At 33.3% G+C, this 16,185-nt stretch overlaps 1 protein-coding gene across 1 annotated transcript; it reads left to right on the top strand.

Annotated features, from left to right (window-relative positions):
- The first annotated feature begins 556 nt into the window (after positions 1-556).
- LOC106470215 (40S ribosomal protein S4-like) lies at positions 557-1,218 on the top strand. The gene is given in 2 exon segments (XM_013930755.2): positions 557-663; positions 665-1,218. Coding segments are annotated over 2 exon segments (546 nt in total). The 3' UTR covers positions 1,104-1,218.
- Positions 1,219-16,185: the final 14,967 nt, after the last annotated feature.

The raw sequence follows: 16,185 nt of genomic DNA, 5'->3' as shown, positions 1-16,185 counted from the left end.
GATTTATTAGTTTTGATAATAATATGTTCCAAGTAATTTCGATGTAATCAAGTATCTTTACATAGTGCATTAAAGTGTTGAATCTCAGTCTCAGAGTTAATTGTTTATTCTAATTGTAAGCTTCATCAATTTAGTGAGTTGTGTACTCCACCCACGACTGTATAACTGGATTTAATACAAATCTATTGTTACTGGTGGTAAAGTCAAGCTCCAATGACTAGCCTACACGGCCACCTGTTACACGTTAGCTGACTTAGTAAAAACATTGGTCTAAGATATTAATCAGAGGCAGATTCAGGCAGGATCTATTACAGTTGTAGCCACAAGCCTGGGCTCTCTGTGATTTATGATCAGAAATTTCAAGAGTAGAAAGTTTTTAATTGGCATTTGTCACAAGCCACTTGATCAGACAGATGAGATCAATGATAAATTGTATAATAAGATCAGGATTGTTACTATTAAAAATAAATACTGATGCAATAATTATGAATGACTAGTTTTAGGCACTGGTTGGGATTATATGTTATCCACTTTTTCATTCTTATGCTGGTTTAAAATGGCTCGTGGACCGAAGAAGCATTTGAAGCATTAATATGCTCCGAAATCATGGATGTTGGACAAGTTATGTAGTGTCTTTGCACCACGACCAAGCACTGGCACACATAATTATTCTGCAAAACCAATTGAAATATGCTCTGACAAATGCTGAAATAAAAGAGATTGTTATGCAGAGATTGATTAAAATTGATGGTAAAGTATGAACAGATACCAACAACCTAGCTGGTTTGATGGATGTGGTCACCATTGAGAAAACTGGAGAATATTTCAGGATTTTGTATGATGTGAGCGGTCGATTCATTTTACATAAGATCACAGCAGAAGAGGCAAAATACAAGCTTTGTAGTGTGAAGCGTATACAAGTTGAGCCTAAAGGAATCCCTTTCCTGACCACTCATGACGGCCAGACTATTCACTATCCAGACCCTCTTGTGAAAATGAATGATACTGTTTAAGTAGATATTGCCACAAGAAAGATTATGGACTTTATCAAGTTTGATTCAGGTAACCTTTGTATGGTGACTGGTGGACACAACTTGGGATGAGTGGGTATTGTCACTTCTAGAGAGTGACATCCAGGTTCCTTTGATATTGTCCATGTCAAACATGTCCAGGGACATACTTTTGCTACTATGTTGAACTACATCTTTGCCATAGGAAAAGGTAACAAACCTTACATTTCTCTGCCTTGTGGGAAGACTTACTGTGGCTAAAAAGATAGATTGACGACTTCATCCACTAATGAGGATCTGCCTTGTGGGAAGGCTGTGAGACTTACTGTGGCTAAAAGGAGAGATTGACGACTTCATCCACTAATGAGGATCTGCCTTGTGGGAAGGCTGTGAGACTTACTGTGGCTAAAAGGAGAGATTGACGACTTCATCCACTAATGAGGATCTGCCTTGTGGGAAGGCTGTGAGACTTACTGTGGCTAAAAGGAGAGATAGACGACTTCATCCACTAATGAGGATATGATTGAAAAACTGAGGTAGGAGAACATTTAAGGAAGAGCAATCAATGCATTATTGGATTTGTTTTGCTCGATGCTCAGATAAAAAAAATGAAATTTTAGGTCCTAAAATAAATATTCAGTCCATGAGATAGAATTTATCATCAGTGAATTGGGATAGCAAGTTAAAAGGTGGTGTGAGATAAATCTGGGAAATTAAAAAAAATTACTTATAGATAAAAGAAACATGTATTTCAAAAGAGGGAAAGGTTAATATGGAATATAAAATCTAATTTGCTAACTAAAGACTTAAAGGAGAAAATCAGAATAAACTGTAAATTTAAGAAGCTGAAATTAACAGATACGATAGATGACTTACAGAACCATCAGCTCCCCAGAGGCACAACAGTATGTCTGTAGACTTATAATGCTAGAATCCGGGTTTCGATAACTGTGGTGGGCAGAGCACAGACAGCCCATTGTGTAGCTTTGTGCTTAATTACAAACAAACAAACAAACAGAACCATCAAGTGTGGCTTCTTTGAACCATTTTTGCATCTTTTTGAATTTCAAAGAAAGCAAAGGGTAGAAACGAGGGTTACAAAATAATATTATTGAAGATATACCTTGACTCTCATATGTCATGATATATTTCAGCAATGACAATAAGACTGATGTACTTTTTTATTATTTCCACTGTTAAACAGCTGTTGTTCATTGATGGATCAATATATGGGTTACATTGAACATCAAAACATCATGTTTGAATAATGAACATTTCACAAAAGAATCTCTTCCTTAAATCTGTCAAATATCATAAAATTACAGCTTAATATGAGTTACGAAGCAATTTTTCTTAAATCTAATAGAAGTCATTCAGGTATGAAGTATTTCAACTTGAAAATCAGTTCTTCTGTTAAGACAAATTTACTTCAAAGTCTTCAAATATTGTTGCAGCTCACTCTCAAGGAATAGTCTTCCCCTTCTGTCTTTTTGTGGAGTCTTATTTTATCTGATCTTGTCCAACATATTCTCTGTCAGGTATATCAGGCCACATGAATTTGAATGGGACTTCTTGGACAGCTGCATAAAAATAATTTCATAATCATCTGAATCCTCTTTATTTGTTGATTCAGATGAGATAACTTTGGCTACATAATGCTTCATTGACTTCTTGGATTTAAATTCTACTAGGTAGAACTCTATATTCTGTTGAATTTCATCATTTGAATTGTCGTTTTCTTCTTCATGTTATTGTCGATGTCATCATCAGTATTTATGACACTTTCAATATTTTGACCTAATTTCAAAGTGACCCCAATATTAATGATAAATAATGGAAAAAAGTATTAATGTCTGTAGTCACAAATGATAAATGTGTACTTGAAGTCTTCCCTTAAATTTATTGCATCCACCACATACAAAGACAGCCCATTCGAAAGATGAACCACAGTGATAGAAAATAAGACACACTTAGCTGAAAATGACTACTACCCCTCCAATATTTGTATTTGTGTCACCTACCATTCTAATTATTAAGTATGAAAAGATGGTACATCAGCACTGTCACTTCTCTTAACAATCTTGAAAGCCTCAATAATATTCCCTCTATCTCTCATTTTTTTCTCAAAAGAAAACAGTTTAAAGATCTTAACCAGGTAACATTCTATTAGCCCTACTCAGAACCTTTCCAGGCTAAATATAATTCTTTTAGCCCCAATCAGAACCTTTCCAACAATTTAATGTCCTTCCTAAGGTAAGGAGCACAAGTTTGATCACAATACTCCAAATAGGCCTAACCAGTGTGTCAGGTTTTATGTGTAGGCTGGATTCTTTACAGTAGATGTGTTTGACTTGTTGGCAATACATTTCAACAAAAACCAAACAGCACACAGTCCACTTGTTTTAAACATGTATACAAATATTTGTTACATTGTTGGTTATCACAGTTGTATCTAGAGCTTTAAATAATTGTCTCTTTTTTTTCTTTTTGTCAAAGTCCATACAGGCTGGTTCAGTTACTTTAGAACACAAGTTGACAAGACAAATTGTTTCTTCTCTAATCTGTTATTACAATACAATCTGTGACAGTTTCACTTTAAAAATCGCCACTGTATGCTCTTTATGGCTAAACTCACAATCACTCAGTCAAAATCTATCTATCTATCTCTCTAACTCGAATTGAGATGACGAGAAAAACTTAGAAGGTTCTAGTAACATGATGCAATAATAAACATCTCCCATTCACAGCAATTGAACTACACAATGTGTGATTCGTAAACAGTTATGTAAACAAACCTGCAATAAACTATCGCTTCTAAAAATACCTAAATTTAGCACTCTTGCTATACCTAAATTGAAACAACATATGCAATTAAATTATAACCTCTTTAACCTTATATTCAATGTTTCTGTAAATACAACCTAAAAATCCTGTTTGCCATACCACTAGCAACAACATATTTCTTTGAGTTAAGAGAAATGATCAACCAGAACACCATTTCTTCTATAACTCTGTTAAAAGTTATTCCCATCAAAATTATACTTTAAATTATGATAATCCACATGCATTATATTGCATTTATTATAATCAAAACCCATTTGCCATTTATTCATTCAACTCACCAAATAATCTAAATCCTTTTGTAAAGCAGCAGCACCCTTCTCACAGCAAGAAACATCCCAATCCGTAATATCATCAGCAGTGGTGGCCATACTTAGTTGTGGGCCCTTGTGTGGAATAAATTGTTGACATCATAGTCTTTCTGAAAACTTTGCTGATCTCAGTTTGCCACTGTTCATTAGCAGACCTTTTAAAGTTAATTGGACTAGAGTTTGTTGGGTCCCCTTGTGGGTCTCTGAGCACTGCACACCCTATATGGTCACCACTGATCATCAGAAAAGTTAAGCAATTTATTACTCATTCATTAATCCAAAATAATAAAGGTCCTAACTAGGTTGACCATATTTACAAACCAAACAACTGGAACAGCACAGCCCTTGCCCCTAATTTTGAAATGGTTATTATGAATTTAAAATGATTTAACTTTTATTTAATTTACTTTAAATTTATTGAAGTCTTTCACAATATTTCCAAGTATATTAACATTGACATTGTTTTTGAAATAATTTCAACTATTTTTATTGGTAATAGACACAAAACAAGTAAGTAAAAATAGTCAAACTATACATCCAAGAAATCTTTAATTATTCAATTTATCTTAAAATATGCTACTTCATACTTTGGAGTTATTTAAGAATTCATAACATTTTCAGACATGCTACGTTTAGGTTTTAGAACTTGAAATCTTTTATACATATTTTTGTGAACAGTGAATGGAAAGTATAATTGCTGGTTTTTTTTTTTTCATTAAGAAGTCGTACAATTTGGTATTTGACTGCACAAAGTTTCTTTTGATGATGAGTGCTGCCTTAACTGTCTCCACATTCAGACCTGGGTTTTTCACAGATGGAACTTTTAAGAGATGCTAGTGCCAGAAGAGTATGTGTTAGAACAATGACCAAGTCAAGTAGACCTATTACATTTGTGAAACTGATAGTTTGATGTCTTTATCATAAAACCGGGACAATTTGTCTAACCCCAGAACTTTTCTTGGGACACTGGGACAAACTAACAAAAAATGGGACTTTCCTGGCAAAACCAGGATGGATGGTCACCCTAGTCCTAACAGTTACACTGAGCCCTGAGTTACTAAACTTGTGATGTTAATCCAGTTTGAATGAACTCCATTTATAACAACCCTCAGATTTCTTCCATCCAGCCATTTTTCTATCCAATAAGCCAGCTTATTCCTCACACTTATAAAGTATTTTTTAACAAGCTTTTTATTTGACACCTTGTTTAATGCTTTATGAAAATATAGATATACCAAATCCACATCGTTATCTTCATCTACATAAGCAGTAACCTCTTGAAGGAATATCAAAAAATTAATAAGGCAAAAAATTTTTCCCTTGTGAAACAATGTTAACTTATCCAACAAAATTTTAAACATTGTTAAATGACTTTACAAAGTATCTTTTGTTCAGACTTTCAAAAACTTTTCACAACATTGCCATAAGACTAATAGGACTATAGTTAACGAGATAATTTTTTCTCCTCCCTTGAAATGAGGAGAAACATTATCCAACATCCAGTCTTTTAGCAACTGATCACTATTAACAAAATATTAACAAGTGACTCACATATCCAATCCATAACATCCTTCAAAATGCTTATGGAATGTTATCAGGAGATTTACCTTTTTTTCAATTTCTCAATTGTCTCTTGACAAACTCAATATTAATATGATCATTGTGACAGATCTTATTTCCATGTAGCAAATGTTCAGGATGAGGAATATTTTTTAACTATTTATTAAAATAACCAAAAAATCTTATAAACATCCAAAATGAGTTTCCTTTATCATCCCTCAAAGGTGCTACTCCACATCCTAACATTATGCTTACCCTCAGTGTATTTAAAGAAATCCTAACTGTTTTCAAACAACCTTTTTTCTTAAACAGTTTTTGATTTCCTTCTGTCCTGTTTAACTAAATCCCTTGATATTCAATAATTCTCTAAGTCTCCCATCAGAGCAGGCAATTTAAACTTCTTAAATTTATGATGCTTTTATTTAATTTTATCTCTCATGACCTTTGTAAGCTAACCTGATCTTTTACTTGTAGCCACCATTTTTCTCCTGCAAAGAAAATGTCTAATTTGAATATTTAAAAATGTATTTTTAGATTTTTTTCCATGTTTAATCAGTATCTCAAATTCAATTGCCCAATTCATAATAGATAATTCTTACTGCATACCTTTTATTTTTTCTTATAAAGATGTAATCAAAATCTCATTAATCCTGATCTTGCAGTAAAACATCAAATATAATTGAGCAATGATCACTTGCTCCTAGATGTTCCACAGTCTCCAACATTTCAACCGTTTGTTTCTTAAATGCTAAGAATATATCTAAAATAGTACTGTTCCTAGTAAGTTCCTTCACCAATTGGTGAAGAAAACCAATCTGAACAGTTTCTAAAAACCTGTCTACCTCATAGTTTGACCCCTAACATTTTCCAATCTGTATGCCTGAAATTAAAATCCCAAATAATTTAACCTGAAACTAGCAAGAAGAATTTTTTAAAGTATGCTAAGTGTAAGCAAAATGAAAGACTTGGATTAAGACCTTTAAGGATGCTGGTGGCAAGGTTTTTGTTGAAGACTATGAAATGACTGAGATATTAAAATGTTCTTTGTTTTTCAAGAGAAGTTATTGCAACATTCATGACCCTGAGCATTCTATGGGAAATAAAAGAATCATATAAATATTAATCTTTTGTTAGCAAGCAAAATGACTGAGGAATTAAAATAGATAATGTATTAGAACCAGACAATGTTTGCTCCAAGGTGTTAAAGGAGGTTAAAGTACTAACATGTGAGCCAAACTCTCTCTTTCATTTATGGTAGGTCACTAGACATTTACCAAGTGCCTGAGGATTGGAGAGTTTCTAATTTTAATCATATTTTTAAAAGGGGTGATGAGAATTGCTCTGGAAATTATAGGCCAGTTATTTTACTTCTGTTGTTGGAAAATTCTGGATAAAAGAAGCTTTACAAAATCATTTGATAAAAATATAGTATCATAAAATAAAACCAATTAAACTAACATGGATTTATCAAAGGGAAATCTTGCTTAATTAATAAGTTATCCTTTTTTAGAGGATGTTGCTTGCTATCTGGATAAAATAAATAGTGTGGACTTGGTGTACTAAGATTTTTCATAAGGTGCTACAAAAACAAAATTAGTTAAGAAAATTACATTAGTAATGGTTGTAAAAAGACTAGTTAATTGAATTATAGGGCGGTTGGTTCAGAGAGAGCAAAAGTTTGTTATTAATAGAGTCCCGTCAAACAGGACCATTGTTAAAAGAAAAAAGAATGATAAGGGGTGATCTTATTTAAATTTGAGAGATTATCTAATGGATTGGTAGGATAAAGGCCTCTTACTTCTTTTTGCTGTATTCTAAAGTCTATAGGATGAGAGAACACAAGTTTAAAACATAGAAATGACAATCTAGGCTCCATTTAAGATAACTGTATTTTTCTAACAGGGTCACTGGCTTGTGTAATGAGTTGTCATTAGAAGTAATGAAGAATGGCACTTTACAAGAGTTTAAGAGATGAACTGTTGATTTCCTGAAAAACAGAGTGGGTTTAAATTTTACTTTTCTTAAGGGTGAGTGTGCAAGAATTGCTTTGAAAGTCTCTTATACTTGGTATGTCATATTAGGCAGTTAATTCCAGGAATAATTAATCACTAGTGACTGATAATAAGACAACAAGAACATACAGGCCATTTCTCTATTGGAGTTTCATTCTCAAACTCTTCAAGAAGTCTCAGATGTTCATATTTCTAGCATCTTCCTCATTATAAGCTGAGCTAATGTTACGCCATGCATTATTCTCATCATCATGGTCACTTATTCATCCACCACTAACCTATGGAGCAATCGGTTCTCAAGAGACTCATAAGTGATATAGTTTAAGTTTGTTAACATGAATGTAGCACCTATTTTCATTTAAGGTCACTTTTCCCATCTGTTGTCCCACAAATTTATGTGCATCAGCCATTAAAGTATGCATTTACTCCACATATTCGTATACATATTGCAGTATATTTGCTTTGGGTAGAGGGTCATGCACTAAATCCCATCTGGAACTGTACTTTTTATCAAAATGTCAAAGGATTTGGAAAACAAACAGTCAACTTTCTTTCAGTTGTGTGGTATTCCATTATAATATGCCATAAGTGTTTATCCCAATCAGTTTGGACAGGAGCTGAGACATGGACACTGAAGAATAAAGAAGGCATGTTGATAAGATCAAAAATGAGAATGCTGAGATGGCTCTTGAAAGTGTTACTGAAAGAGAAGAGAATGAATAAGGAAATCAAAGAAATGTAAGGAGTCTGTGGAATAGAGGAAAAAGCAAAAGAAGTGAGGTAGAGGTGGTTTGGTCACATAAAGAGAAGAAGAACAAGTAATAAGGAGAGCATTAGAACTGTCAGTGGCCAGAAGAGAAGGCAGAGAAAGCCAGTAAAGCATTTGAAAGATGGGATTAAAAAAGACATGAACGAGAAAGGAATTACAAAAGATCTGGCATTTGACAAAGATAATTGAAAAACATGTGAAGGACAGTAACCCCTCCTAAAGGGAAGAGGTGAAGAAGAAGTATGGTCAGGTTTCAGAAACTTAGCAAGCATGTACTTGATAATTTGTGATGTAGAATCACCAGCAAACTGTTACTACTGATATTTTCATAGTCATTCCTCGTGCAATAGTTTTGTTTGCTGCATGATGTCCATGACCTGGACAATCGAACAGACTTGTTCAGTCTGGCAGGTAAGACTGTTTGAACCATTTCCATTTTCTGACCAAATGTTGTTGTATAATGAAGATGTACTGTTGTAAAATAATTATCTAATGTGCAATCATACCTTGTGATTTTCCATCCATTTCAGTGATGCATACTCCAGTTGAATAATGAACTCCTTGTCATACAAATAGTGACTGTAATGTTTGACAAATACTGCATTTGCAAGCATTCTTTCCTCATTATACAGTATCAGTATCACCTTTCAAGAGCTGTTTGCATATGATGTGCTTACATGGTTTTACATTCCATACTGCCCTGTATCTGAGACAAAACTGCTCCAATTCAAGTATCATTGGCATCAATACTCACGATGAATGGGCAATTCTAATGAGGATAAGCCACTGGCATTATTCCTGGTTCTCCAATATTGTCATATGACACTTATTTTATTGGATGTGCCTCACCTGTAACTATGTGTCAATGAGTGATTGTTGCCCAATATACTAGCCATTCCATTATGTGTTTGGACAAAGTCTAGTACATCGTTACTGCCTGCTGCTGCTGCTACATGTCTTTAGATGATAAATGTGCTAACAATCTGACTTGATACAGAAACATAAACTAATCTTGGTGTCTTGCTTATAAAGTATGCTGTTCTTTGTAGAAGCAAACACCACTTGCATTTTGGTGTTATTAGTACCTCCTTTTTTGATATACATGCAAGCAGCAAACTGGTTTCAAACTAAATTTGGTCAGTGTTAGATGTTATGTTCCCCCAAAGACCTGCAGTTCATTTGGCTGCACAAGTAAGTCTAGCTGAAAATTTTTACAGTAAGCCTCTCCCTAATATATCAAAGCTTATTAAAGAAATAAATTATCTTCATCAGGTCAGTAACATAGCAAGACAAAGTCAAGGACATGCCTTTCTGCTCGTGTCTGTCTACCTTGTCAACACTTCGAGAACAAAGTTTGCATTAAATGGTTGAAATGGTGGTGTCTTCACTGGAAGTGCCACAAAATGTCACAAAGTTCTCCAATATCCACTAGAACCACACCCTGACATCCATGTATAATTACAGATGTGTGCTATGTGACACCAAATTTATGACTGTCTGAATAAGCCATCATAACATTGGATGCAAGTAGACTGCTACACCCTCTTGAGCAAGTGGCCAGACTCAACTCAGGCTTCACTACTTTAAACTAATTAGAGCAACTGAAGCCATAGTTTGCTATTGACCCTATTGGGGCTATAGTTTGGCAATTCAGTAAAGTCTTTTGGACCATCACAAACCCTAGAAGTTGTCTTAGCTGTCACAGTTGCTACTGCTACTGACTTCCTCTGCTCCAATTTACAGTTTGACATGCACTTTTGATCACATCATCATAGAAACCATCTTTATCAGATTAGAAAATGTTACAGAAACCCACATGACACCATAGGTTTGTTTAAAAGCCTTCTGAATAAATGTATCTATGAATATCTTACTGAAATCTTTAGGAGACATGCTAGAAAATTACTTCTCATGTAACCCCTTAGATCATCCATGTAATAGTCTAAGTTCTTGCTTTCAAACCATAAATCTGGACATATGGACCACAGCACAATTCAACAACAACAGAGTCACAGTCAACAAGTTGCTCTTTATTCAAATAGTATAGAGCATAAATTGATGGAATATTCAGAATCAAATATGGCACATGAGACAATCTACCTGAAATATTTCCAGAAATAGCTCAACTCCTTCTTTGCCATCTCTTTAACCATTTCTGGACCAGAAGGATGTTACAGATATCACTTAATGTTTTGTTTTTTTTTCACAGTGGAAATACTCAACAAAATTACATAAAAATTTAGCACAAACTTATTAAATAGCATCTAGGTTTGGCTACAAGAAATTTGTTTTATTTGATTTAGTTTTTCTAGAATTTTTTAGGTTGTGAAATTTACAAACTTTTGTTGTGAGACTATTTTAAAAAAAATACATGCTTCTTTTCATCCAAGAATCTCAATATTTTGTTGTTATATATCCAGTCAGTTTCAACTTGCTTGATATTAATTAACATATTTATTTTGCCAATTGCCTTAGTCACCACTTCCAAATAGAAAATGTCAAAAACTTGCCAGAAACTGACAAAGAGTTATTGGTGACCTAGAACCGGACATTCCAAAGTGGCACAATCGTTGTCAAACTAGATAACCATATTTTTGCCAATAACATTTTTGGTCAAGATCAATTTATATCATATATATAATTTATTTTCAGTTAATGGTAAGTTATTTTATTTGTATGTGTTGTCTGAAAAATATTCAATACGTAAAGATTTGAGTCATCCAAATACTTTCTCCATTGCTTTCTGACTTGATAAATCTGACTAAGCTTACCTGATACCTTGTCATAGAAAAAAGTTACATTATAGCTTATAGGAACGAAATGAATGTTTAAAGAAACAAAAAAAAATTATCATATCTGTTGTTTGTTCCTAAATCTTCTTAACTTCAGTATCTTTGTTAAGTAGCTTTATCGATCCACTTTTCATAAATCACTATTATCACCACTTTATTTACTCTACACTGGCATGAACAGTTTATAATCAGTTATATCAAAAGGCATTTAGCTATTGGCTTGATTTATTATCAAAGCTGTGCTTCATTTGTAATTGCTTGTATAAAAGGTTAGGAAAATGTGATTTAGTAATTAAATCGGTACCAGAGAATGGAAATCGTGTGAGAAACAAAACATGCATTATTATAATCTCAAAAAATGATAGTTTGTTGCATATACAAGACTGTTTAGTGTAAGAGTTATTATTTAGTTCATTTAGTGATCCAATATTTAATGATTATTTAGTTTTCACAACAAGAGTGTTAAAAGTAATTATTTTAAAGGCAATAGTTATGACAAAGTTTGTGATGTAACTCAGTAAGAGTTGTACGTCATGTGTAGTTCAATTGTTGTAATTTGATGTCACATTACTCGAACTTTCAGTATTTTTCCGTTGCCTTCATAGCATCTTGTAGTTTGTAGGCCTCAGTTGGACAATGTACATATTGTTGCGTCATCGAGATCGCATGACTACAGTGATGCCACGTTTCTAGAACTATCCCGTATCTTGGCGAATGCTCTAGTATTTGCTAGATATAGGGTAGTTTGGTATATATAAGAGGGGACAACGTGACGCGAGAAGAATGTAATGTGTGAGTAGATAGTGAGTAATTGAACTGCAGTCAGAGAGCACGAGAGACCTTACAGCATTTGTTTAGCGCGATTGTTGAAGTTGAGTGTATTGGTAAAGTTGTATTCGGAAAGAATAAACCAGTTTTATTAAGAAAGGACTTGTGTCGCTTAAGTTCCGTCGGAACGAAGTTACGGAAAAAATACAATTAACGAACGGAGACGTAACAATATATATATATATATATATAGGCAACCAATTAAATGCAAGTTAAGTCAGAAAACCTTAAGTTAGTGAAAGTGAATTTAGACTGCATGATTGTTAGTTTAGCTGTAATGGGCAATATTCAAAGTGAGTTTCACAGTAGTATTGTAATTACAAAGATAAAAGAGAATAATTTGTCTTGTCAAAGGTTGTTCTAAAGTAATTGAACCCATCTGTGTGAACTTTGACGAAAATGAGACAATGATTTAAAGTCCTGGATACAACTGTGGTAACCCATGGGGTAGAGTAAGTGAATTATTCACTGATATTACTGTGATAAGGATTGAGAAAAATAATTCATCTTGTCAATTGAATTCTAAAGTAATTGAATCAGTCTGTGTGGACTTTTGACAAGAAAAGAGAATTATTTAGAGTTTCAGATAAAACTGAGATAACCAATAGTGAAACAAATTTTTGTACATATGTTTCACTTGTTTGAACGTATTATTTTAAAACAAGTGGATTGTGTGCTGTCCATTTATTGTTGACATTTATCGCCAACAAGTCACAAACACCTACTGTAAAGAATCCAGCCCCTACATACATAGAAACCTGACATAGTTTATCAGCAAATATAAAGCTATTACTTGGGATGGCCAAAAACATTCTAACAATATCTGTGTTTTGTTAACAGGGCAAACTACTCCTGCAGAATTGTGCAAAAATGAATAGTTGAACTTTCTAAAATTTTTCTTTGCAATTTACACTGAATAAATGTTACAAAATGACAAATCTTAAATATTGTTTGTTAAACATTGTTGAAATGGACTTATAATTATTATTTTTACTTGACTTTGATATGCAGGTATGTACTTGATGTATGAAAGGTGCTTTCTGATAGAGTTAAAAACCTGTGGGTTGCCAAAAATCATTGTAAGACAGAGGTGTAGTGATTTAGGAAAGCCCTCATCCTCCTCCAAAAGTCAAAAGACACACAAACCCTGATGAATACAATATCCATACACAAAATCAGCAGCAGATTACCAAATCATGTATCAATGCATCTTTATTATGTTCTGTATCAACCTTAGCCACCAAACAATGATTAAATTGTAACAAGTATATGCTTACATGCAAGTCAAATTAGGGCTGAATGCTTCTAAAGCAAACTTTTATAAATATTGAATTTTGATTAAAAGTTTAATTCTAAACATGTTTAGTCCTCCTTTAGCCAAACTCATTTCAAAACACAAAATATTAAGTATATTTTTTTAGCCCATTTGTCCTAACTATATCAGAATAACTTATTCAAATTTCTAGCTAAACACCAAGTTTCAACTTACTTTTCCAGTTTCAAGGTTCTCTAAGAAAGGAAGAAAGTCTGAGGTAATTTTGGTATACAAATGTTCTTCATCTTTTGATTTGCTTTTTTTAAACTTGTCTGCTAGAGTTTGCCATTCTTCTCGAGTTGAACAGACCAAAGACCATGATGCTGGATTTGTATAATTGGATAAACTGAAATATTTAAAATCATAATTCATCCAACATATAATGAATGACAGAGTTTGACAATACACTGAAATTATAGAAAAAAAATAATAATAAACAAGTTTTACATATATTTAATTAAACTGAGTATTACTGGGAGAATCTGAAATTATTCTTAAATGTATATCAACTTCATAATATATCAGCAATACTATTACCTCACATTTCAAATTAAATAACAAACAAAAGAAAACATAAGCAGTTGGATGTTTCACAATAAGTAAATGATTTGTTATTGTTTGTGTCATATTATTAAATTTTATTTCTGATGTGAGAATGATAGAGCTTAAAATTTGAAAATGAGGACAAAGTAAAGTGATTTAAGTTTTGTTTGCTTGTTGAATTTTGTACAAAGCTACTCAATGGTTACCTAGCCACCCCTAATTCAAGGTGATAGACTAGAGGGAAGGCAGCTAGTCAACACCACCCACTGCTAGCTCTTGGGCTACTCTTTACCAACAAGATTGACCATCACTTTATAACATCCTTCATGAAAGGGAAAACATATTTGGTTATGGGATTTGAGCCTACAACCCGTAGATTGGAAGTTGAGAACCCTAACACCAGAGATTTGAATAGTTCTGCTATCAGTACATACAGAAAGAAAATTATTTATTTTGATATCTAGTTCAACAGCACCCACTGCCAACTCTTGGGCTGCTCTAATAAATTAGTAGGATTTTTCACCATCATTTTTATAATGACTTCAAATAGTGGAGTGCAATTTTGCAGTAATGAGATGTGAGCCAGGCACCCTTGTATTCACAGTCTGTCATGCTAATCACTTTGGATATTAGTTTAGTTTTATACTGTGCTGTACATATTCTACTTGAGTTTCAATGATTAAAAACATTCTATTGCAATTAACCAAATATTAAATCACATTACATGTAAGGTCACATGAATTGATATATTTAACACTTACGTATCTAGCAAATAACATACCTGTACTAAGATATATTCTGGTAAGTTTTTTTACAATTTCTGTTCAGGTGTTCTGCATATAGTTAGTGACGTTCTCATAATCTAGATATGGATAGGTCACAAACTTGTGCTAATTTTCTAGCTTGTATAAAAGTTACAGACTAGAGAGAAGGCAGCTAGTCAACACCACACAGATCTACAAGTGTTTTGTTTACAAGGCAAACTACTCACCAAAGTAGCATCATGATGTTTCTGTATCATGTTCTCCTTGTATGAGACCACACTCATTGCAAGAGGTACTACAAAGACATGTACAAGTTAGTATGAGTTTGGGGTTTATCTCCATTGAATATATAATAAGAATGATCACTGACATTGATAATGTACAGGTTATGAGATAACCACATGAAAACTTTGATCTCACATAATGGTGTTTTATCATAACCTTTTGATTGTGGTAGATATTAGAAATCTTCAATCTCTGTTGCAGTAGTCAGAAGTATATAAAATTTGAGTACATTATATAAAAAGGATTTTGTGGCCCCACTACATCTTTACAGTCCATGTGATCGTGCCTAGTCATGTATTGTCTAACGATTGTGCATCTTGACAATAGTCATGCAGCATATTTTATATTGCATAAAGCTCTCTCATAAAGCTGCCATGCCAAAAGTACACCATTCTTCCCAGCAGACTTTCCATAATCCATCTAGTGTACAAGGACAACAGAAACCCATAGTCACCATGCCTGGCAACTTTACCTGTATATCTTTATACTGAATAGCATGAATACCCATTTCATTCTCAAGCTACTTAAGATGTGCAATGGCTCAAGGGATATTATCGTAGAAGAAAATTTTGTACACATGACTTGTATTGTTTTTCCAGATAGATATCCTTCTTGATTATGCTGTGTACTGTTGCCTGGGGTTTTTGCCACTGGGGGTAAGACTTGTTGCAGGTCTGTGTTTATGGTACACCATAATTTGATCCATATTTCTCTGACTTCCAATGCCATTACGTAAAAGGTATATACCTATCTTGGAAATTTGAAATCCCAATCTGAACACATCTTTATGATCTGAGTGTATGAAAATTTTGCGTCAGAAAGGGCTGTTCGATATCTTTCCAAAAAATGATATATTTTTGCTGAACTACTTTGTCCATAATGTGCAGCACAATATAAAACAATATAAACAAACAGCACAAACAATATAAAAATGTAGGTCTGATAGTTTTATATCAGTTGTGTTTGTCACGTGACTTGTGTTGGATATACAAGACTGTTTAGTGTAAGTGTTATTATTTAGTTTATTTTGTGACTTAATATTTAATGATTGTTTAGTTTTTAAGACAAGAGAGTTGAAAATGTGTTGTTTTAAAAGTGTTAGTTGTGACAACTTTTGTTATGTAACTCTATGCAAGTTGTACATTGTGTTTGCAA

The sequence above is a fragment of the Limulus polyphemus genome, unplaced genomic scaffold (genome assembly GCF_000517525.1).
Source record: "Limulus polyphemus unplaced genomic scaffold, Limulus_polyphemus-2.1.2 Scaffold3884, whole genome shotgun sequence".
Taxonomy (NCBI): Eukaryota; Metazoa; Arthropoda; class Merostomata; order Xiphosura; family Limulidae; genus Limulus; species Limulus polyphemus.
This window is presented reverse-complemented; position numbering and strand designations above follow the sequence as displayed.